The sequence below is a fragment of the Oncorhynchus nerka genome, linkage group LG13, assembly GCF_034236695.1.
Source record: "Oncorhynchus nerka isolate Pitt River linkage group LG13, Oner_Uvic_2.0, whole genome shotgun sequence".
Lineage (NCBI taxonomy): Eukaryota > Metazoa > Chordata > Actinopteri > Salmoniformes > Salmonidae > Oncorhynchus > Oncorhynchus nerka.
In genome coordinates, this window is record NC_088408.1 from 88,641,013 (window position 1) to 88,665,454 (window position 24,442).

The 24,442-nt window shown below is 41.8% G+C and overlaps 1 protein-coding gene across 1 annotated transcript in view; it reads right to left on the reverse strand.

The window, feature by feature from the left end:
• The window catches only part of LOC115140707 (potassium channel subfamily T member 1-like), a 110,828-nt gene that overhangs the window by 82,112 nt on the left and 4,274 nt on the right, over positions 1-24,442 (reverse strand). Inside the window, exons 2-3 of the mRNA XM_065027009.1 lie at positions 241-293; positions 75-83 (exon numbers count right to left, since the gene is read on the reverse strand). Of these exons, the coding sequence (XP_064883081.1) occupies positions 75-83; positions 241-293 (62 nt within the window). The remainder of the gene's footprint in view (positions 1-74; positions 84-240; positions 294-24,442) is intronic.

Below are 24,442 nucleotides of genomic sequence, written 5' to 3' on the forward strand. Positions count from 1 at the left end.
ACACAGGTACATAGAGACACAGGTACATAGAGACACAAGTAAATAGAGAAACAGAAACACAATTACACAGATACATAGAGACACTGAGACACAGGTACATAGAGACACAGGTACATAGAGACACAAGTAAATAGAGAAACAGAAACACAATTACAAAGATACACAGGTACATAGAGACACTGAGACACAGGTACATAGAGACACTAAGACACAGGTACATAGAGACACAGACACAGGTACATAGAGACACAGACACAGGTACATAGAGACACAGACACAGGTACATAGAGACACTAAGACACAGGTACATAGAGACACAGACACAGGTACATAGAGACACAGACACAGGTACATAGAGACACAGACACAGGTACATAGAGACACAGAGGCACTAAGACACAGGTATATAGAGGAGAAGTCGATTAATGGACGATTAATTAGGGGCGATTTCAAGTTTTCATAACAATCGGAAATCTGTATTTTTGGACACCGATTTGGCTTTTTTTTTTTTTTACACCTTTATTTAACGAGGCAAGTCAGTTAAGAACACATTCTTGTTTTCAATGAAGGCCAAGGAACGGTGGGTTAACTGCCTTGTTCAGGGGCAGAACAACAGATTTTTACCTTGTCAGCTTGGGGATTCGTTTTTGCAACCTTCCGTTTACTAGTCCAACACTCTAACCACCTGCCTTACATTGCACTCCACGAGGAGCCTGCATGGCAGGCTGACTACCTGTTACACGAGGGCAGCAAGAAGCCAAGGTAAGTTGCTAGCTAGCATTAAACTTATCTTATTAAAAACAATCAATCTTAACATAATCACTAGTTAACTACACATGTTGGGGAATAATCAGAATTAGTTGGTAACATAGGTAAGATGTTTTATATTCATCATATGTTTGTAAGTTACTTCTCATCAGAATGTTTATTTTTGTATAATACTTTATCTGTTTATCTGTGCAGTTATCTGTTCTCTGTCAGGAATAAGTTACTTGGGCCGCAGAGAGGGGAGAGGTCAAGCGTGTATCTCTTGGCTCCACAATGTCTGTGTGCCAGTCAATGTGTCTCTGTGATCTTGTCAAGGAGGGGTGGATTTGATATATGCCTGTTGATGTGAGGATTTGTTTTATGGTTCTGAGTTTGAGAAAATAACATAGTTTAGGAGACAAAGCTGAATGATAAATTATGGCCAATGCTGTCTGGCTATGTGTGTCTTTGATATAAAGGATCTCAGTTGCAATGTGTAAGGGACTCTCAGAGAATTCATTGATTGACACTGAATTGATCTGAGAGTCACAGGGTTGTGATGGAGCTCATATAATTAAAGATGGACTTTATGATAACTCTGACTTGTGTGGTTTGCTCTCATGATTTGGTAAATACAGGAAATTTCCACGGCACACATGGTTGATATTATTAGTTTATCTAGCGTGTCCTGCGCTGCATATAATCGATGCGGTTCCTGTTAATTTCTCATCGATTCACAGAATACTTCGCCAAACGGGTGATGATTTAGCACTGTCGTAGCACCAAACCTAACCATAAACATCAATGCCTTTCTTTAAAATCAATACACAAGTATAGATTTTTAAACCTGCATATTTATTTAATATTGCCTGCTAACATGAATTTCTTATAATTAGGGAAATTGTGTCACTTCTCTTGCGTTCCGTGCAAGCAGTCAGGGTATATGCAGCAGTTTGGGCCGCCTGGCTCATTGCGAACTGGGTGAAGTACATTTATTCCTTACAAAAAACATAATTAATATGCCAGATTTGTACATAATTATGACATAACATTGAAGGTTGTACAATGTAACAGCACTATTTAGACTTAGGGATGCCACCCGTTAGATAAAATACGGAACAGTTCCGTATTTCACTGAAAGATTTTTTTTTTCTAAATGATAGTTTCCGGATTCAACCATATCAATGATCAAAGGCTCGTACTTCTGTGTGTTATTATGTTATAATTAAGTATATGATTTGATATTTGATAGAGCAGTCTGACTGAGCAGTGGTAGGCAGCAGCAGGCTCATAAGCATTCATTCAAACATCACTTTCGTGCGTTTGCCAGCAGCTCCTCGCTGTGCTTCAAGCATTGAGCCGTTTATGACTTCAAGCCTATCAACTCCTGAGATTAGGCTGGTGTAACCGATGTGAAATGGCTAGCTAGTTAGCGGGGTGCGCGCTAATAGCGTTTCAAATCGGTGACGTCACTCGGTCTGAGACTTGGAGTAGTTGTTCCCCTTGCTCTACATTACCATACATCCCTGTTATTACCATACATCCCTGTTATTACCATACATCCCTGTTATTACCATACGTCCCTGTTGTTACCATACGTCCCTGTTGTTACCATACGTCCCTGTTGTTACCATACGACCCTGTTGTTACCATACGTCCCTGTTGTTACCATACATCCCTGTTGTTACCATACATCCCTGTTATTACCATACATCCCTGTTGTTACCATACATCCCTGTTGTTACCATACATCCCTGTTGTTACCATACGTCCCTGTTGTTACCATACATCCCTGTTGTTACCATACATCCCTGTTATTACCATACGTCCCTGTTATTACCATACGTCCCTGTTGTTACCATACGTCCCTGTTGTAACATACATCCCTGTTGTTACCATACATCCCTGTTGTTACCATACATCACTGTTATTACCATACGTCCCTTTTGTTACCATACGTCCCTGTTGTTACCATACATCCCTGTTGTTACCATACGTCCCTGTTGTTACCATACATCCCTGTTGTTACCATACGTCCCTGTTGTTACCATACATCCCTTTTGTTACCATACGTCCCTGTTGTTACCATACATCCCTGTTGTTACCATACGTCCCTGTTGTTACCATAAGTCCCTGTTGTTACCATACATCCCTGTTGTTACCATACGTCCCTGTTGTTACCATACATCCCTGTTGTTACCATACGTCCCTGTTGTTACCATACATCCCTTTTGTTACCATACGTCCCTGTTGTTACCATACATCCCTGTTGTTACCATACGTCCCTGTTGTTACCATAAGTCCCTGTTATTACCATACAAAACTGGTATTACCATACATCCCTGTTATTACCATACATCACTGGTATTACCATACATCCCTGTTATTACCATACATCACTGGTATTACCATACGTCCCTGTTGTTACCATACATCCCTGTTGTTACCATACGTCCCTGTTATTACCATACATCCCTGTTGTTACCATACATCCCTGTTGTTACCATACATCCCTGTTGTTACCATACGTCCATGTTGTTACCATACATCCCTGTTATTACCATACATCCCTGTTGTTACCATACGTCCCTGTTGTTACCATACATCCCTTTTGTTACCATACGTCCCTGTTGTTACCATACATCCCTGTTGTTACCATACATCCCTGTTGTTACCATACGTCCCTGTTGTTACCATACATCCCTGTTGTTACCATACATCCCTGTTATTACCATACGTCCCTGTTGTTACCATACATCCCTGTTGTTACCATACGTCCCTGTTGTTACCATACATCCCTGTTATTACCATACATCCCTGTTGTTACCATACGTCCCTGTTATTACCATACATCCCTGTTGTTACCATACATCCCTGTTGTTACCATACATCCCTGTTATTACCATACATCCCTGTTGTTACCATACATCCCTGTTGTTACAGTACCAGTCAAAAGTTTGGACACACCTACTTATTTTTTGTACTTCTTTCTACATTGTAGAATTGTAGTGAAGACATCAAAACTCTGAAATAACACCTATGGAAACATGTAGTAACCAAAATAGTGTTAAACAAATCAAAATATATTTCATATTTTATATTCTTCAAAGTAGTCACCCTTTATCTTGATGATAGCTTTGCAAACTCTTGGCATTCGCTCAACCAGCTTTATGAGCTAGTCACCTTCGTCACAGACCTAATTACACGTTTATATGGTGGCAACACACATGATAAACCATGAAAAGACCTGGTTCAAAAGCAATCCATAGTAATAAACTACGGTAGGAAAACATGATCTACATGTAAAGGAATAGTGAGGCAGCAGACACACCCCTTCAGAAGAAAGTACTCATTAGAATGGGCCACGTAACCATAGACACAGACGCCTCTCTTTCCTTCCACCTGCAGTTCAGTTTGATTGTCTTTTATCAAATGAACATATGGATTGATACTGTAGAGGTGCACTGTTAGTGTCTACATTAACACACATGCTAAAAGCTATCAAGATGCAACATACATGCACACACCATTGCCTACGAGAAGATAGGGAAGACATACTGTATATATGCACTGTGGACTGTAAATTAACATCTGTTATCTGCTTCACTGTTATCTGATGGGAGAAGTCAATGAAACCATGATTATCTGATTCACTGTTATCTGACTCACTGTTATCTGACTCACTGTTATCTGATGGGAGAAGTCAATGAAACCATGATTATCTGACTCACTGTTATCTGACTCACTGTTATCTGACTCACTGTTATCTGATGGGTGAAGTCAATGAAACCATGATTATCTGATTCACTGTTATCTGACTCACTGTTATCTGACTCACTGTTATCTGATGGGAGAAGTCAATGAAACCATGATTATCTGACTCACTGTTATCTGACTCACTGTTATCTGACTCACTGTTATCTGATGGGAGAAGTCAATGAAACCATGATTATCTGATTCACTGTTATCTGACTCACTGTTATCTGACTCACTGTTATCTGATGGGAGAAGTCAATGAAACCATGATTATCTGACTCACTGTTATCTGACTCACTGTTATCTGACTCACTGTTATCTGATGGGTGAAGTCAATGAAACCATGATTATCTGACTCACTGTTATCTGACTCACTGTTATCTGATGGGTGAAGTCAATGAAACCATGATTATCTGACTCACTGTTATCTGACTCACTGTTATCTGACTCACTGTTATCTGATGGGAGAAGTCAATGAAACCATGATTATCTGATTCACTGTTATCTGACTCACTGTTATCTGATGGGAGAAGTCAATGAAACCATGATTATCTGACTCACTGTTATCTGACTCACTGTTGTCTGACTCACTGTTATCTGATGGGAGAAGTCAATGAAACCATGATTATCTGACTCACTGTTATCTGACTCACTGTTATCTGACTCACTGTTATCTGATGGGAGAAGTCAATGAAACCATGATTATCTCACTCACTGTTATCTGACTCACTGTTGTCTGACTCACTGTTATCTGATGGGAGAAGTCAATGAAACCATGATTATCTGATTCACTGTTATCTGACTCAATGTTATCTGACTCACTGTTGTCTGACTCACTGTTATCTGACGGGAGAAGTCAATGAAACCATGATTATCTCACTCACTGTTATCTGACTCACTGTTATCTGATTCACTGTTGTCTGACTCACTGTTATCTGACTCACTGTTATCTGATGGGAGAAGTCAATGAAACCATGATTATCTGATTCACTGTTATCTGACTCACTGTTATCTGACTCACTGTTGTCTGACTCACTGTTATCTGATGGGAGAAGTCAATGAAACCATGATTATCTCACTCACTGTTATCTGACTCACTGTTATCTGATTCACTGTTGTCTGACTCACTGTTATCTGATTCACTGTTGTCTGACTCACTGTTATCTGATTCACTGTTATCTGATTCACTGTTATCTGACTCACTGTTATCTGACTCACTGTTATCTGACTCACTGTTATCTGATTCACTGTTGTCTGACTCACTGTTATCTGACTCACTGTTATCTGATGGGAGAAGTCAATGAAACTGTGATAAATAGAAGAGAGATGTTTCATACACAGGTCAGTGATTGTAATCATGGGGAATGACTGAAACACATCCAAACAGTTGTTGCACACTTGGATAACTACTCAAATCACAATCAGATCAGTTATCCCATTGGCTGAAGATTGTTTGATATGAGACACACAGCTGTGTTGACTTCCCTGTGTTGTCTTGCTTAGGGCATGACAGCACTTAGCCCGTCTGGACTTGAGACTTACACTGTCATTTGGCCACAATTCCATTTCAATTCTCTGACCATTACATAAATGCATTGACATTGTCATCTTCCTCTGTGATTTATTTGCATTTCTTCTGTCTTATATCTTGCTCTATTTTCAAACCATTTGAGACCCAAAATGTAGTCACTTGTCCATAATTTCATTTAAATTCTCAGACCATTACAGCAATACCATTTGTCCTCTCAGCACTCCTCTTCATACAGTAACATCTGACCTCTCAGCACTCTTCTTCATACAGTAACATCTGACCTCTCAGCACTCCTCTTCATACAGTAACATCTGACCTCTCACGTTCATATTCTTCCCTGTGAAACTATTTCAATTTCTATGTCTTACATCTCATACTATTTCAACTCAATTTCATCTCAATTCTCAGATCATTACAGAAATATAGTTTCCCTTTCAGTTCTTGCGTTCTTACTATTCTATGAATCTATTTACATGAATTGTCTATATTAGTCCAGGCAATATGTGAGATTTTAAACTTGCTCTCTTTTATCCTTTTGACACACAAACAGTCCAGTAACAAGCAGCACTAATCAGTTTCTGCTGTTGAACTTCAGATACTGTGTAAGGGCAGCAGGGACTTCTATAAATATCAAGAACAGACATGAATATTAAAACAGGAACTCTCTCTCTCTCCCCCCCCCCCCTCCATCCCCCTCTACATATCTCTCTTCATCTCTCCATCTCTCTCGCTCTCTTTATCCCCCCCTCCATCCCCCTCTACATATCTCTCTTCATCTCTCCATCTCTCTCGCCCTCTTTATCCCCCTCCATCCCCCTCTACATATCTCTCTTCATCTCTCCATCTCTCACGTTCTCTTTATCCCCCCCCTCCCTCCCCCTCCCTGACCAGCCAACTAGCTCCACTGCACTCCAGTCAACCTACTTAAAATAGTGGTGCGTCCTCGAAACACGAAGTATGTTAAGAGACACTGCAAGTAGATGAAAGCGGGGCGTGATGGTGTGGATCCTTCAGCTCACCAAACTGGAGGTGTATCACGACACAGAGACACCAGCTCTGAGGAAGAACAAGCCAGTCGCCCCCTGTATGTCTGACACCTTCTACTTGTACTGTAATTAGAATTGCCTTCTAATTAACGACTCCTCCACATGCTCCACATTCAGTCAATAGGAATGTACAGTATACATGACATAATCTATCTTCCCTTGTTCAGACTCCTGCAGTAGACTGTGATGACACATCCTCAAGAAACACTACTGCGTTTAGCGGTTAGCTGGTTTTTACCACCTCTTTGGTAACACGATCAAGATCGATTAGAATCATGTTTTTCCATTCTAGAGTGGTGTTTCTGAGTCAATTCCAAAGCCTGGTCACATATCACATCCTGTGGGATCTCAGCTATCCACTTTGACCACAAGAACAAAACACCATTTTATTACTATATCAGTGAACTACAGCTGTTGTTAGTTTAAACCAAATGTCTGTTATGACATAAGCTACCATTCCAAAAGTAATTTGAATTTGAACTAGTCGTACATTCAATTAACAGATTTAATAGCATCTTCTACAGAGCGAAACCGTTTTTACTCAAAATCTCAAAAGCATAATATGGAAATACTGTGAGGAAAACTCTGTTTCCAAATAATTCCACACACTGCTTAATTGATTCTCTCTCTATAAATGGCAAACAAACATTTTTTCACTAACAGAAAAGCTCTGTCTGTCTAGGAAGCATCAGATTCTGTTTGATCAAATTGCAGAAAGACAGCAAGCACTCTAAAATATTGACATGTATAATAAAAGAAAGATCATTTAAGCTGATAAAATCTGTGGCTGGACTAGCCGACACCTGAGAATGAAAAGATGATGAAGACATACGATGAAGACATATGATGAAGACATATGATGAAGACATAGTGATGAAGACATAGTGATGAAGACATGTGATGAAGACATAGTGATGAAGACATAGTGATGAAGACATGTGATGAAGACATAAGATGAAGACATAAGATGAAGACATATGATGAGGACGTGATGAAGACACAATGAAGACGTGATGAAGACATAGTGAAGACATATGATGAAGACATATAATGAAGACATATAATGAAGATATGATGAGGACATTATGATGAAGACATATAGTGAAGACATACGATGAAGACATATAATGAAAACATGAAGACATGATGAAGACATATAGTGACGACATACGATGAAGGCATATAATGAAAACATGATGAAGACATGATGAAGACATATAATGAAGACATGATGAAGACATGATGAAGACATAATGAAGACATAATGAAGACATATGATGAAGACATAATGAAGACATATGATGAAGACATAATGAAGACATAATGAAGACTATGATGAAGACATAATGAAGACATATGATGAAGACATAATGAAGACATAATGAAGACTATGATGAAGACATAATGAAGACATATGATGAAGACATAATGAAGACATAATGAAGACTATGATGAAGACATAATGAAGACATATGATGAAGACATATAATGAAGACATAAAGATGAAGACATAATGAAGACATAAAGATGAAGACATAATGATGAAGACATATGATGAAGACAAAGATGAAGACATAATGATGAAGACATATAATGAAGACATGGTGAAGACATAATGAAGACAAAGATGAAGACATAATGATGAAGACATGATGAAGACATAATGATGAAGACATGATGAAGACATAATGAAGACATGATGAAGACATGATGAAGACATATGATGAAGACATATACATTCCGATTAGAAGAGCTTGACTAGTGTTTGTGCAGACTGACTGCACTCTGAAGTTGAGCTGTGGCAACAAAGTATTTTCTAAGACAAAAAAAAAATCCATACTGTGGAGTATGGAAGAAGTTTCCCGCAGACACTGATATAACGTCAGTTTTGCGGGTTCACCCTAAAGGTCATGATAGAGGGCAAGATCGAGGGCAAGCTCTAAGTTAATCAGTGCCTAAGGGCAACTTCTACCCACAGCAGTAGGTTTGCACTTGGCACACACACACTTCAGGGACCTCTATGGCCTCGGGTGAGGAAGTCAGGACAGGGATCACACTGCACTCAAAACAAATCCAGCAGGATGACAACCATTATGAACAGATCTCTCTCCCTCTCCCTCTCTCTCTCCATTCTCCCTCCCTCCCTCCCTCCCTCCCTCCCTCCCTCCCTCCCTCCCTCCCTCCCTCCCTCTCCCATTTCTCCCTCTCTACATCCCACCCTCCCTCTCCCATTTCTCCCCTCCCTCTCCCATCTCTCCCCTCCCTCCCTCTTCCAGCCACACCTCCATAGGGGAAAGAACATATGAGACAACACTCGTGCCAACACTTACAGTAGGCCAAGCTGTTTGCTTCTGAATCTGAACCACCAGCACTTACAGCATCCCTAAGGAACCCCATGCACCATCCATTTCCCCGACAGAGATAGTACAGAAACCACAGAGAGAATAGAGAGCATGTTATCACTTCCAGCCCACCAGGGATAGTAACCCCCCCAAAAATGTACCACACACACATTAAAGACTAATTGCTTTTTGACTTAGAGTTGGCAATTGTTGAGCGGACCGGCACTGTGTTGATCTGATTTTAGATGTAGTCATCGTCCATAGACGCTTTAGGCCACCTTGATAATTGAATAAAATGCTGAGGAAGCGCCTATCAAACCGGCTGTCATTCCACAATGAAGACAATCAATCATTTGCACTTCCAGATAGTACAGTATGTACCAAGTACCATTACAATGCCTGGGGTGACAACATAATAAACAGACAGCCAAGCAGACAGGCAGACAGGCAGAGAGACAGACAGTCAGCAGACAAGCAGCAGACAAGCAGCAGACAGGCAGAAAGCAGACAGGCTGAAAGCAGACAGGCTGACAGGCAGAAAGCAGACAGGCAGGGAGGCAGCAGACAGGTAGCAGACAGACAGACAGCAGACAGGTAGCAGACAGACGGAGGCAGCAGACAGACGGACAGCAGACAGACAGGGAGGCAGCAGACAGGTGGACAGCAGACAGACTGGTAGCAGACAGACAGACAGCCGACATGTAGCAGACAGACATATAGCAGACAGACAGGGAGGCAGCAGACAGGCGGACAGCAGACAGACAGGCAGGCAGCAGACATGCAGACAACAGACAGGCAGACAGACAGACAGACAGACAGACAGCAGACAGGTAGCAGACAGACAACAGACATGCAGACAACAGACAGGCAGGCAAACAGGCAGGCAGACAGGCGGGCAGAAAGTAGACAGGCAGACAGGTAGTCAAACAGACAGGAGACAGACAGGCAAGCAGACTGGCAGACAGGCAAACAGACAGCAAACAGGCAGGCAGACAAAGTACTCCAACCAAGTACTCGGTGTCCAAATCCCTAAAACAGTCATCAGACAGGCAGCAGACAGGCAGCAGACAGGCAACAGACAGGCAAAAAAACAGACAGGAAGCAGACAGGCAGATAGCAGACAGATAAACAGGCAGCAGACTGGCAGACAGGGAGGTAGCAGACAGACAGACTGGCAGCAGACAGGCAGGCAGCAGACAGGCGGCAGACAGGCAGAAAGGCAGACAGACAGACAGACAGACAGTAGACAGGCAATCAAACAAACAGACAGGCAAGCAGACAGGCAAGCAGACAGGCAGACAGACATCAGACAGGCAGACAGCAGACAGGCAGACAGGCAGGCAAAAAGACAGCAGACAGGCAGGCAGGTAGACAGCAAATAGGCAGGCAAACAAACAGCAGACAGACAGACAGACAGGCAAACAGGCAGAGAGCAAACAGGCAGGCAGTCAAAGTACTCCAACCAAGTGTCCAAATCACTAAGAACGTAAACACACATGCACACAGTTGTGAAGAAGAGGCGCAACAGCACTTCTTCCTCCTCAGGAGGTTGAAACAGTTTGGCATCGGACCTCACATCCTCAAAAAGGTCTGCAGTTTAACCATTGAGAGCATCTTGACTGGCTGCATCACTGCTGCCCTCGAGCGCACGGCGCTACAGAGGGTTGTGCGGACAGCCCTGTATATAACTGGGGCCAAGCTCTATATCAGCATGACCTGGAAAATCCACCCAAGCCATAGACTATTCTCTCTGCGCCCGCACAGAAGGCGGTGCCGGTGAATTAAGTCTGACACCAACAGGCTCCTGAACAGCTCCTATCCCCATGCCATAAGACTCCTAAATAACTAACTAAAGAGCTAACAATATGGCTACAAGGACTGAGTTGACCCGTGTATTTCATTATTATTTTTACACTGCCTCTATGCACACTCACAGGGCACAACACACTACACACACTGATACTCCAAAACACACGCGAACACTCACTGCATCATCTGCTCACTCACACAAATGCATATACATTTATACTGACACTCTACACACACTCACATACAAACTGCTGCTACTCTGTTTATACTCTCACATGCAAACTGCTGCTACTCTGTTTATACTCTCACATACAAACTGCTGCTACTCTGTTTATACACTCACATACAAACTGCTGCTACTCTGTTTATACACTCACATACAAACTGCTGCTACTCTGTTTATACTCTCACATACAAACTGCTGCTACTCTGTTTATACTCTCACATACAAACTGCTGCTACTCTGTTTATACTCTCACATACAAACTGCTGCTACTCTGTTTATACTCTCACATACAAACTGCTGCTACTCCGTTTATACTCTCACATACAAACTGCTGCTACTCTGTTTATACTCTCACATACAAACTGCTGCTACTCTGTTTATACTCTCACATATAAACTGCTGCTACTCTGTTTATACTCTCACATACAAACTGCTGCTACTCTGTTTATACACTCACATAGTCACCTTACCCCTATATATATCTACATCTATCGATCCAGTATCCCTGCACATTGTAAATATGGTAGTGGAACTGACACTGTATATAGTGTGCTTCTTTACTTTATCGTATTCTTCTTATTTCAGATTTTTAACTCTTGTGTGTTTTTGTTCTACCTTGCTATTTTTAGCATTACATTGTTATTGATTACTGCATTTCTGGGGTTAGAGCTTGCAAGAAAGACATTTCTGTACTTGTGACATTAAAACTTGAAACCATATCCACTGACTGCACCATTGAACTAAACCCAATAATCTGGAGGCGTTGGTGTTGCCCACGGCAAAAGTATGTGGACACCCCTTCAAATTAGTGGATTTGGCTATTTCAGAAACAGATGTTGCTGACAGGTGTATAAAATCAAGCACACACACACATGCAAACATTGACAGTAGAATGGCCAAGCTCACAGAACGGGACCGCCGAATGCTGAATGCCAGGATAACACTACCTGCCCCAATGCATAGTGCCAACTGTAAAGTTTGGTGGAGGAGGAATAATGGTCTGGGGCTGTTTTTCATGTCCCCTTAGTTCCAGTGAAGGGACATTTTAAAGCTACATCATATCCATGACATTCTAGATGATTCTGTGCTTCCAAATTTATGGCAACAGTTTGGGAAAGGCCCTTTCCTGTTTCAGCATGACAATGCCCCCGTGCACAAAGACAGGTCCATACAGAAATGGTTTGTCGAGATCAGTGTGGAAGAACTTGACTGGCCTGCACAGTGCCCTGACCTGAACCCAATCAAACACCTTTGGGATGAATTGGAACGCCGACTGCAAGCCAGGCCTAATCGCCCAAAATCAGTACCCGGCCTCACTAATGTGGCTGAATGGAAGCAATGTTCGAGAATCTAGTGGAAAGCCTTCCCAGAAAAGTGGAGGCTGTTATAGAAGCAAAGAGGGAGACCAACTCCATATTAATGCCCATGATTTTGGAGTGAGATGTTTGACGAGCAGGTTTCCACATACTTTGGGTCATATAGTGTACTTCTATAAATGAATCAATCACAGAGGCTCAACAGATTAATATGGTGCTGAGACTGAGGCTGGTGCTGAGAATAATGCTATAGTTTAATCTGGTGCTGAGACTAAGTCTGTAGTTTAATCTGGTGCTGAGACTAAGTCTGTAGTTTAATCTGGTGCTGAGACTGATGATGTAGTTTAATCTGGTGCTGAGAGTAAGGCTGTAGTTTAATCTGGTGCTGAGAGTAAGGCTGTAGTTTAATCTGGCGCTGAGACTAATACTGTAGTTTAATCTGGTGCTGAGACTAATACTGTAGTTTAATCTGGTGCTGAGACTAATACTGTAGTTTAATCTGGTGCTGAGAGTAAGGCTGTAGTTTAATCAGGTGCTGAGAGTAAGGCTGTAGTTTAATCTGGGGCTGAGACTAATACTGTAGTTTAATCTGGTGCTGAGACTAATACTGTAGTTTAATCTGGTGCTGAGAGTAAGGCTGTAGTTTAATCTGGTGCTGAGAGTAAGGCTGTAGTTTAATCTGGTGCTGAGAGTAAGGCTGTAGTTTAATCTGGTGCTGAGACTAAGTCTGTAGTTTAATCTGGTGCTGAGACTGATGATGTAGTTTAATCTGGTGCTGAGACTAAGTCTGTAGTTTAATCTGGTGCTGAGACTGATGATGTAGTTTAATCTGGTGCTGAGAGTAAGGCTGTAGTTTAATCAGGTGCTGAGAGTAAGGCTGTAGTTTAATCTGGCGCTGAGACTAATACTGTAGTTTAATCTGGTGCTGAGACTAATACTGTAGTTTAATCTGGTGCTGAGACTAATACTGTAGTTTAATCTGGTGCTGAGAGTAAGGCTGTAGTTTAATCAGGTGCTGAGAGTAAGGCTGTAGTTTAATCTGGTGCTGAGAGTAAGGCTGTAGTTTAATCTGGTGCTGAGAGTAAGGCTGTAGTTTAATCTGGTGCTGAGACTAAGTCTGTAGTTTAATCTGGTGCTGAGAGTAATACTGTAGTTTAATCTGGTGCTGAGACTAATACTGTAGTTTAATCTGGTGCTGAGAGTAAGGCTGTAGTTTAATCTGGTGCTGAGAGTAAGGTTGTAGTTTAATCTGGCGCTGAGACTAATACTGTAGTTTAATCTGGTGCTGAGACTAATACTGTAGTTTAATCTGGTGCTGAGACTAATACTGTAGTTTAATCTGGTGCTGAGAGTAAGGCTGTAGTTTAATCTGGTGCTGAGAGTAAGGCAGTAGTTTAATCTGGTGCTGAGAGTAAGGCTGTAGTTTAATCTGGTGCTGAGACTAAGTCTGTAGTTTAATCTGGTGCTGAGACTGATGATGTAGTTTAATCTGGTGCTGAGAGTAAGGCTGTAGTTTAATCAGGTGCTGAGAGTAAGGCTGTAGTTTAATCTGGTGCTGAGAGTAAGGCTGTAGTTTAATCTGGTGCTGAGATTAATACTGTAGTTTAATCTGGTGCTGAGACTAATACTGTAGTTTAATCTGGTGCTGAGAGTAAGGCTGTAGTTTAATCTGGTGCTGAGACTATAGATGCATTACAAATGAAACACTACCCACAGATGTAAATTCATTGAAAATGACATGGAAACAACATTGATTCAAGCAGTGTGTGTTCCCTTTACAGTTGCTTTTGATCAGGGCCCATAGTGTAGGCCAGGGATTATTTTATTTGTAACTTTTATTTAACTAGGCAAGTCAGTTAAGGACAAATTCTTATTTACAATGATAGCCTACTATCAGCGAGTTAACTGCCTTGTTCAGGGGAAGGCTGACAGATTTTTACCTTGTCAGCTTGTGGATTCGATCCAGCAACCTTTCGGTTACTGGCCCAACACTCTAACCACTAGGCTACCCCAAGGATAGAAGAACAACAAGCTGTGTGTGTTAATCAACCTCCCGTAAGAGGCCGGAGTCACAGGACACATGCCATGCCATGCTAGCATGATGCTGGAACTGTGTCCCGAATGGCACCCTATTCCTCACATAGCGCACTACTTTTGACCTGGGCCCTGGTCAAAAGTAGTGCACTATATAGGGAATAGGGTGCCATTTGGGATGCATCCTGGGACTTACTGGGCGTTGGTAGAGTCCATACTGTACTCTTCCTGATACCTATAGGCACAGTAGACAGATAGGGGACAGGTTAGGTCATTAGGAGGCAGGAAGGGAGGGAAGGCGGCATGCTTTCACAGAGGACATGCAAAAACAGAGAAACAGAAGCGTCTCAGAGTAGGAGTGTCGATCTAGGATAACGACCCGGAAGAACTCAACCCTAGATTAGGATCACTTTAGGATTGACAGGGATTCTCGGATAAAATGATTTGATTCGTTTGGGAACAGACGGGAGACTCTGAATGCAAACCACAGGAGACCAGAGGACAGCAGCAGGAAGCAAAACCTACTGGGTCGGTCTCAATGGCTTCCACGTTCAAATGACGACAAATCGGACAGATTCCATACTGTAGCAGCTTGAATGGATGTATCGGGTGACATTGAAATCAATCAACAAACAGAGAATGATCATGTTAAGAACATGTTGAGAATCAGAGACACTGTCAAACGTGAAAACGTCAGATTCTTCTAGATCTGTATCACACTTCATACTCAGGTAGATGGTAGTTAAGGTTATAAACCTCTAGCGGTTTGCTAATATGAATCATGAGAATCGAGAATCAACCACACCATTCCTATATTTACAATGTACTTTTGATCAAACAGTCATAAGAATAAATGAATATGGACCAGTTGAATTATTATGAAGAGTGCTCTGTATGACCAGTTCACTTGTCACGCCTTGACCTTAGAGACCCTTATTTATTCTCTATGTTTGGTTAGGTCAGGGTGTGACTCGGGTGGGAGAATCTATGTTTTCTATTTCTTTGTTGTTTTTGCCTAGTGTGGTTCCCAATCAGAGGCAGCTGTCTATCGTTGTCTCTGATTGGGGATCATATATAAGTTGTCATTTTCCGTTTGGGTTTTGTAGGGTGTTGTTTTCCGTTTAGTATCTGTGCCTGACGGAACTGTTCGGTTTCGTATTTGTTATTTTTGTTTGAGTGATTCTTGACAATAAAGATCATGAACACTTTCCACGCTGCGCTTTGGTCCACTCTTCCTTACGATGACGAGCGTGACATCACTAAATATGATCTTCTTCAAATCCAAAGAGATAAAACCCTTTTTGGATTTGTCACTTCTTATAGTCTCACAGAATGTAGAACCTACATTGAACACCACACATTGGCTGCTACTACAGGCTGAATGATAGAACAGCTATTTCCATATTAAAATGTTATGGGATGCATTTTCTCCATTGTTTCTGATGGTAGGCCACTCATGTAGGCTGTTATAACTAACTTAAAGCGGGTAGAGCCTCAGTGTTCACAGTAAAAGTAAGCCAGAAGACGTGACATTTGCTCAGTGCCCCAAAATAATTTGAGGGAACATTGGGAGGTGTCCCCTTTGTTATTGTTTCAACTGTTAATTGAGCATTTAAATCTATTTTTGGAACCCATTCCTGATCGAAGCATTTCTGAGGCCAAACTCTTTAGAGCTGAACCTAAATGCCTGAGCTACACTCTATTCAGCCGGGATAAGGATGACGTTCTGCACATTACAATCAGGAAGTACTCAGGACCCAAGAGAGGTCCAGTACATTTAACATTTTAGTATTATTCAGAGCGACTTACAGGAGCAATTAGGGTTAATTGCCTCGCTCAAGTGAACATTAACCGATTCTTCACCTGCTCTGGGATTTCGGTTACTGGCCCAACGCTCTTAACCACTAGGCAACCTGCTGCCAATAACCACTCAGGTGTGAACAGGGATGGAAGACAATACGTTTTACCAACACAACTCTAAACTACAACTCAGGACCTTCTGAGTCTCTTAAGCCATCTGTGACTGCCAAAATAAACATCTTCACACACTGCAAAACTTATCTGAACCTCTTTATTTCCACATTCTCCAACATATTATCTATTACACCAGTGATTTTCAGTGTTTTCATTCAAATATATTTGTTGTTTGCCCTGAAAATCCCAATTTTGGCATGTCCCGCATCACGGGTGGGCAACCCTGTTCCTGGAGTCCTGCAGGTACTGCAGGATCTTGTTCCAACTAGGCACCGCACCTGTTATGGCTAATTTAGTGAAATCGTCAACCCTGTTACGCTTAACTGTTACTTTCATTGGTCTTTTATAGCAATTTTTCTTAATTTAACCTCTTGAGATGGGAATACATGTTTTTTATTTAGTTGAACATTACTCTTTGTGACAGAATTTTAAAATTAGGTGAAATAGTCATTTTCGACTAAATTACACTAGCCAAAAGGCACTCTATTCGTGGAATGACCCAGCTGAGTGATTGAGTCAGGTGTTCTTGTCCAGGAATAGAACGAAGATGTTCACCTAATCAATCAAAACAGTCAGTTTGATTTATTAAATTGGTTCAAATCAGTTAAAATTCCAACTGAAACTGAAAGTCTGTTGATAGTCCGAGCAAGGTACAGACCATCTACTGTATCGAGGTTGAAACTATCTAAATGAAATGAGACCAATGTCACCATGGTAACAGGGTGTTGCTGTCACCAACTCTTTTTGAGTGTCAGTCTGTTTGATGGCAGTAGTTCAGGGCTCTGAAATTAACATAAACATAATACCTGAGATGTTCTTACTGTAATTAGCGCTGTCGATTCCATATCTGCTGCTACCGCATCAAACACCGTCTCTATCTCTGCCTCTGCTATCAGAGGCATCACAGAGCGATAGAAGAGCCTGCACGTTTCTGTTGTCTTGGTAATCATGCAGGTAACCTATCATAAACACTGCCACACTCTTTAGCCCCCAAGGCATGCAACGCAGGGACAAATTGATTTTCACCTCACCTTGACAGTAGATCTGGCAAACTAATTGATACAAAAACAACAACTGCTAGTGCTAAACTGGTGCTAAACACTGCAAGTATTGGAGAAATAACATAGATCCATGCTGCTGAATCTGTCTGAGTCCTCTGTCACCTGTCCTCTCAAGGACCTATTGAAATGTTATCCGACCACATGAGTCTCTGCAGTCATTTAGAGGGCTGCTGGGACTTGTAGTTTTCTATCTGTTTCCCAAAACTACACTTCCTAAGCCTGAGTAGCATTTGGCATTGAGTGCTCCAGAGGTGTACAAGCCAAGGGAAAGACACAGCTCATCATGCCCACTGGAACAAGGCTTCCTGAAGTCACACCTACCTCTGGCAACATCTCTGAAGAATGACTCTCTGTTCTTATAGTCCAAAGGGACAGAACATCCACAGTACAGTGACCTAAATATGCAATGAAAGGCATATGCATAAAGTGTGTACATGCATGTGTTCTGTCTGAGCATGTGTGTGTGTCCCTGAGAGGGAGAGATAACAGCGAGAGAACGGAGACATAAGAAAGAGAGCATTTGCTTTTATGAAATGTGTCGGTAGCTCCTTGTCTCTGTCAGAACACATTAAATAGACCATCTTAATCCATAATAGCCCTTGTATAAGTAGGCTGTCCCGTTAATTCAGAACGCTATGCACTGTACCCTTCCTCTATGTTGTGTTTCTGACCTCTCCTTAACATCAATGTCTATAACCATGCTCTTTCGAGATCCTAGAATGTCCTGTGTGTAGTTCTACCTACCTATGATTTCCCATGATTTCAGCTCTCCCTGTTAGCATTGGAATCCAGCTCACATTGCAACTGGCTGTGCTGGGAATAAAACTCCCTCACTGTGGTGTCTGACTGAGTTAGACAACGCCATGCCCTCTCTCTCTATTGATTCTCCTCTGACGGATGCTTTCAGGCACAGGGATGGGTGTAATATAGACAGTAGTTTGTGTGGACACACATAAACAGCCGAGACGCACGTGGGTTACACGCACGCACGCACGCTCACACACACGCACACACATGGCACACACACACACACTTCTATACTGAGTGAGTATTTGTGGCAATCTTTTAGCTCCACTTGACCATTAAGCCTTTTTTAAAAAGCACATTTTCGTCAAGGAATGTGGGATTGTGGGTAGGAAGTCGCAACGCACCAATCACGACTATGTTTCCATGGGGGCTACTTCGCCTTTCAAGTCAATTGATGAGAAAGTGCTTCCGCCCCAGTTCAACATTGCCTTAATGATAACAAATGTTACATAATTTACCCAGCGGACCACATTAAAACAGCTCATTAAGATGGAGTTGCTCAAAAGCAAGGACATCATAACTGTACAGTTATATTAAGAAAGACCCGCTTTAAATATGCACCAGCACAGCAACATAGATGGACATTTCAGTTGCAAGTCGAAGGCTGTAGCTTCAGTAACACTGAGGGAAAGAGGCAGCAGGTAATTGAGTTGAAGAGTTCTAGATCTTGTTGAATATCAAATAAGTTGTAGGCTAATTAAGGCAGTTAAAGAAGCAACCAAAATCGCAATTAAATTGAGTAAATGGCCAGTTTAATAGGCATATACATGATTACAGATTAATTGATAAGACATGCTATCCTTGAAGAGATCCTATAAGAGATCATAGATAACAGATCCTAGAAGAAATCATAGAAGAGATCATAGATCATAGATCCTATAAGAGATCATAGATAATAGATCATAGAAGAGATCCTAGATAATAGATCCTAAAAGAGATCGTAGATAATAGATCCTAGAAAAGATCCTAGATAATAGATCCTAGAAGAGATCCTAGAAAATAGATTCCAGAAGCGATCATAGAAGAGATCCTAGAAGAGATCATAGATAAAAGATCATTGAAGAGATCCTAGGTGAGATCATAGATAATAGATCCTAGAAGAGATCATAGATAATAGATCCTAGAAGAGATCATAGATAATAGTTCCTAGGAAAGATCATAGATAATAGATCATAGATAATAGATCTAGAAGAGATCATAGAAGAGATCATAGATAATAGATCATAGAAGAGATCATAGAATAGATAATAGATCCTAGAAGAGATCGTAGATAATAGATCCTAGAAGAGATCATAGATACTAGATCATAAAAGAGATCATATAACATAGATCCTAGGAGAGATCATAGATAATAGATCCTAGGAGAGATCATCGATAATAGATCATAGATAATAGATCCTAGAAGAGATCCTAGATAATAGATCATAGAATAGATCCTAGAAGAGATCATAGAAGAGATCATAGATAATAGATCCTAAAAGAGATCATAGATACTATATCCTAGAAGAGATCCTAGAAGAGATCATAGATAATAGATCCTAGAAGATATCATAGATAATAGATCATAGAAGAGATCATAGATAATAGATCCTAGAAGAGATCATAGAAGAGATCATAGATCATAGAAGAGATAATAGAAGAGATCATATATAATAGATCCTAGAAGAGATCATAGATAATAGATCCTAGAAGAGACCCTAGAAGAGATCATAAATAATAGATCATAGAAGAGATCATAGATAATATATCCTTGATCATAGAAGAGATCATATATAATAACTTGGGGTCGCGCTCTCTTCCCTCTAAAGGAAAAAAATACAGCATTGAGTTCAATCGACTAAGAAGAAGCTCTTGTGTTTAACAAGGTAACCCCTTAACAAGGTGCTCTGGAGGTGTGGGGATATCATTTGTATCTGCAAAATAAAAAACATACTGCCAACTGTACAGGCAATGAGCCTTAATGTATACCGACTGGCACAACATACAGTACATTATGTAAATTATGATAGTGGCCATATATTGAACAATATCGGAATAGAATAGGCCAATATGCAATAATTTATTGTGGTGCAGGGGCCTTAGAAAGGATGTGTGATGTTGTAAGATATTAAAGGAGGGCAGAGAATTAACAAACAGAAAGGACATTGTGTTTCAGTCATAGCCCTCTCCTCACTTAGGGAGCAGCCACAGCCAGCAGAGCAACAAACAAAAATTCCTCTGCAATCCCTCACCAGCATCCATCCAGCCCTTCCTATCCCTGCAGACTTTCCTAGACATAAGCTTTTGTACACCAGAGCAGTGTGATCCAGCCAGTCTTCACTGTCATGACATGTATGGGCACAGTGTCCTTGGGATCCGAAAAAGCTCTACACTTAAAATGAAATATATCATCATTACCATCATTATCATTACAATGTCCGGCTGTAGTTGGAGAGGCAGTGCCAACTGTCAAGCCATGTGAAGGAGATGGCTATTATATCTGAGGCTGTGGTATAAAACAGGGAATGGGGGAGTGGGTGAATGGGTGAGTGTGGGAATGGGGGAGTTGGTGAATGGGTGAATGAAGGAATGGGTGCACTCACCCATGGGGGAATAGGTGAATGGGTGAGTGTGGGAATGGGGGAGTTGGTGAATGGGTGAGTGAGGGAATGGGTGAATGAAGGAATGGGTGCACTCACCCATGGGGAAATAGGTGAATGGGTGAGTGGGGGAGTTGGTGAATGGGTGAGTGAGGGAATGGGTGAGTGGGTGTTCTTTAATAGAAGTCTTCACACAAAGTTGCCACATGCATAACTGACCCAAGCAGACTGCACACGGGACACAAATGCAGTTAATAAACGCTACAGGAAACCCCTACAATACAGTCTATTAAATAACATGTGCCTCTTTGAGCTGCCCTTGTGACTCTTCACAGTCACAAATGTGACAGGCCTATGCACAATTCACTACAGGCATCTCTGTCACAGACATGAAGTCTGATAACAATTCAGAGGCATGAGGTCTAGGCTAGTTTCCTTTCCAGTCCCAATCCTACTGAAACACAAATCCCTGACTCCTGTTTTCTGTAATCCATAGGTTGCATTATAAAAGCATGTCTCTGGCCTACTATACATGTCAAAATAGCGCAATTTAATTTCCTCCGCTTCTCTGCGCTGTCTCATACTTGCTGCCCATAAGAGGAGCTTTGGTATAAAAATTCTAATCAACAAACGGTATGAGAGTAGATATGGATATTACCCCTCCCTTCCCCTCCCGTCTCCTCAACCCTCACCTCTCCTCACTCCTCCTTTCCTTCCCTCGCTTCTCCTCCCCTCTCTTCTCTCCTCCTCTCTCCTCTCCTCTCTTCTCCTCTCTTCACTCCACTCCTCACTCCACTCCTCCCTCCCCTTCCCCTCTCCTCCCCTCCCCTCCCCTCTCCATATGGTAAACAGTTGGTCCCCGTTAAGATACCTTGACATTTAAAACATGTCCTCTCTCTGTTATTCATGAGCTGATCTGCTATCCGTATAATCATCAACTTGATTTTTCCAACAATAAGAGATATTCTGATAAGAGATATTCTATCATATTTTGAAGGAGGTTATCTAACTGGCTTAGCAACTTCGGTCATTTGAATTTTGTCTGAGTGCCGTTACAAAGTTATTACGATTGGACAACGCTATGCGTTGGATGTGCTATGTGCATCCTGTGCACACTCTGTGTGGTGATAGCTTCCTGCTGAAATGTGATGAATTAGTTGAGGAACATGATAACGATGGGAATTTATGAACGGCCTGTTTCGCAATTCACAACAATGTCGATCAAAGATAGTTACTTTATCATTACTACATAGGTTATCAGTTTCATTTGCTCTAAAATCTTTACTAGTGGTGCAGCCAAGCCGAAAATGTGGCACAGTGACCTTCTTATTTGGGGTGAACCCTGGCATAGTGAGCACATTTTGGTTTTAAAGGCTTTAATGGGAACTTCCGATATTTTTGGACTCTGGATACTGAAACTCCGGTTGTCATGTTGGTATGAAGGGTAGGGAGACAGATGCAGGAATGCGTAATAGGTTTTTTATTATACCCAAATGACGGAGTGCCGTGTAAAGGCAACGGGGACGAAGACCAAACAAATACGTAACAAAACACAGGGTAGAAACCCAAACAAAAGAGTGAGGAGCACCTCAAATAAATAACACACGCGCTCAATGATACCACACGGGACGAGACACGTAATCATCTGCGCAATCCATAAGGGCGCGAAAGCCCAAAACACACAGCACAGGTACTCACACGCACCAACGGACATAGTAACAATAATGGACCGCCCAATGGAAACCAAAGGGCACATAAATACGAATACAATCAGTGGGAATAGGGGCCAGGTGTGTGTAATGAAAGTTCCAGAGGGATCTGTGACAGCAGTACTGAAACTTGATACAAGTGCCACAAAGAGGCACATAGGCAAATTATAGTTGGCCCAGAACAGAGCAGCACGGCTGGCCTTTAAATGTACACAGAGAGTTAACATCAATAACATGCATGTCAATCTCTCCTGGCTCAAAGTAGAGGACAGATTGACTGCATTACATCGTTTTGTTCACTCGCTAGGTAGTTTTTCAATGTTAGTTTGAGTTTGCTGCAACGGTCTGCTGCTAGGCAGATTTTTTTAAATCACAGACAAGCTGGTCCCCAGGTTACCATGGTAACAACCCATCCCTTAAATGGGCATCTGAAAATGATTGTCTCACCTAATGATTGCGCTTGATTGAGCATGGATTACTCCCAACAACTTTTATTCATGAATGTTTGGTATTTCTTTTCATTAAAACACTCAAATATTTTAATTGTTCTCCTAGATTTATTTAGTACTCCTTGTACTTAGTACTCCTTGTCAAAAATGTCAGCGTAGAGCCCTGAACTCTAATAATATAAAAAACCTGTGCTACTCAGAATTTTGTGTCAGGATAGGCATTTTGTTGTTTCTTGATGTTCAGTTGTAGAACTGGGTGAGTGGGTGAATGGGTAAGTGGGGGAATAGGTGAGTGAGGGAATGGGTGAATGGGTGAGTGGGGGAACAGCTGAATGGGTGAGTGAGGGAATGGGTAAATGGGTGAGTGGGGGAATGGGTGAGTGGGTGAAAGGGTAAATGGGTGAGTGGGGGAACAGCTGAATGGGTGAGTGAGGGAATGGGTAAATGGGTGAGTGGGGGAATGGGTGAGTGGGTGAAAGGGTAAATGGGTGAGTGGGGGAAAGGGGGAATGGGTGAGTGGGTGAATGGGGAATGGGTGAGTGGGGGAATGGGTGAGTGGGTGAAAGGGGGAATGGGTGAGAGGGTGAATGGGTGCGTGGGTGAAAGGGGGAATGGGTGAGTGGGTGAATGGGTGAATGGGTGAGTGAGGGAATGGGTGAGTGGGTGAAAGGGGGAATGGGTGAGAGGGTGAATGGGTGCGTGGGTGAAAGGGGGAATGGGTGAGTGGGTGAATGGGTGAATGGGTGAGTGAGGGAATGGGTAAATGGGTGAATGGGTGAGTGGGGGAATGGGTGAGTGGTAGTAAAGAAGATCTAATGATGAGGATTGTAATGAGATAAAAGCCCAGTTGCTTGGTGCTCTAGAATCTGGAGGAGGAATCTGGAGGAGGTAGTTAGCTACAGTATACATTTTTCTATCCCTCCCTATAGCGTAACAAATATGAGTAAGTAACATCTCAACAGAGCTTGTAGATGTCCACGCACTTCATATATTTTTCCATGATTAGGAACATTATTTTCCCCTGGTGCATATGAAACATGAGTAACTTAATCTGTA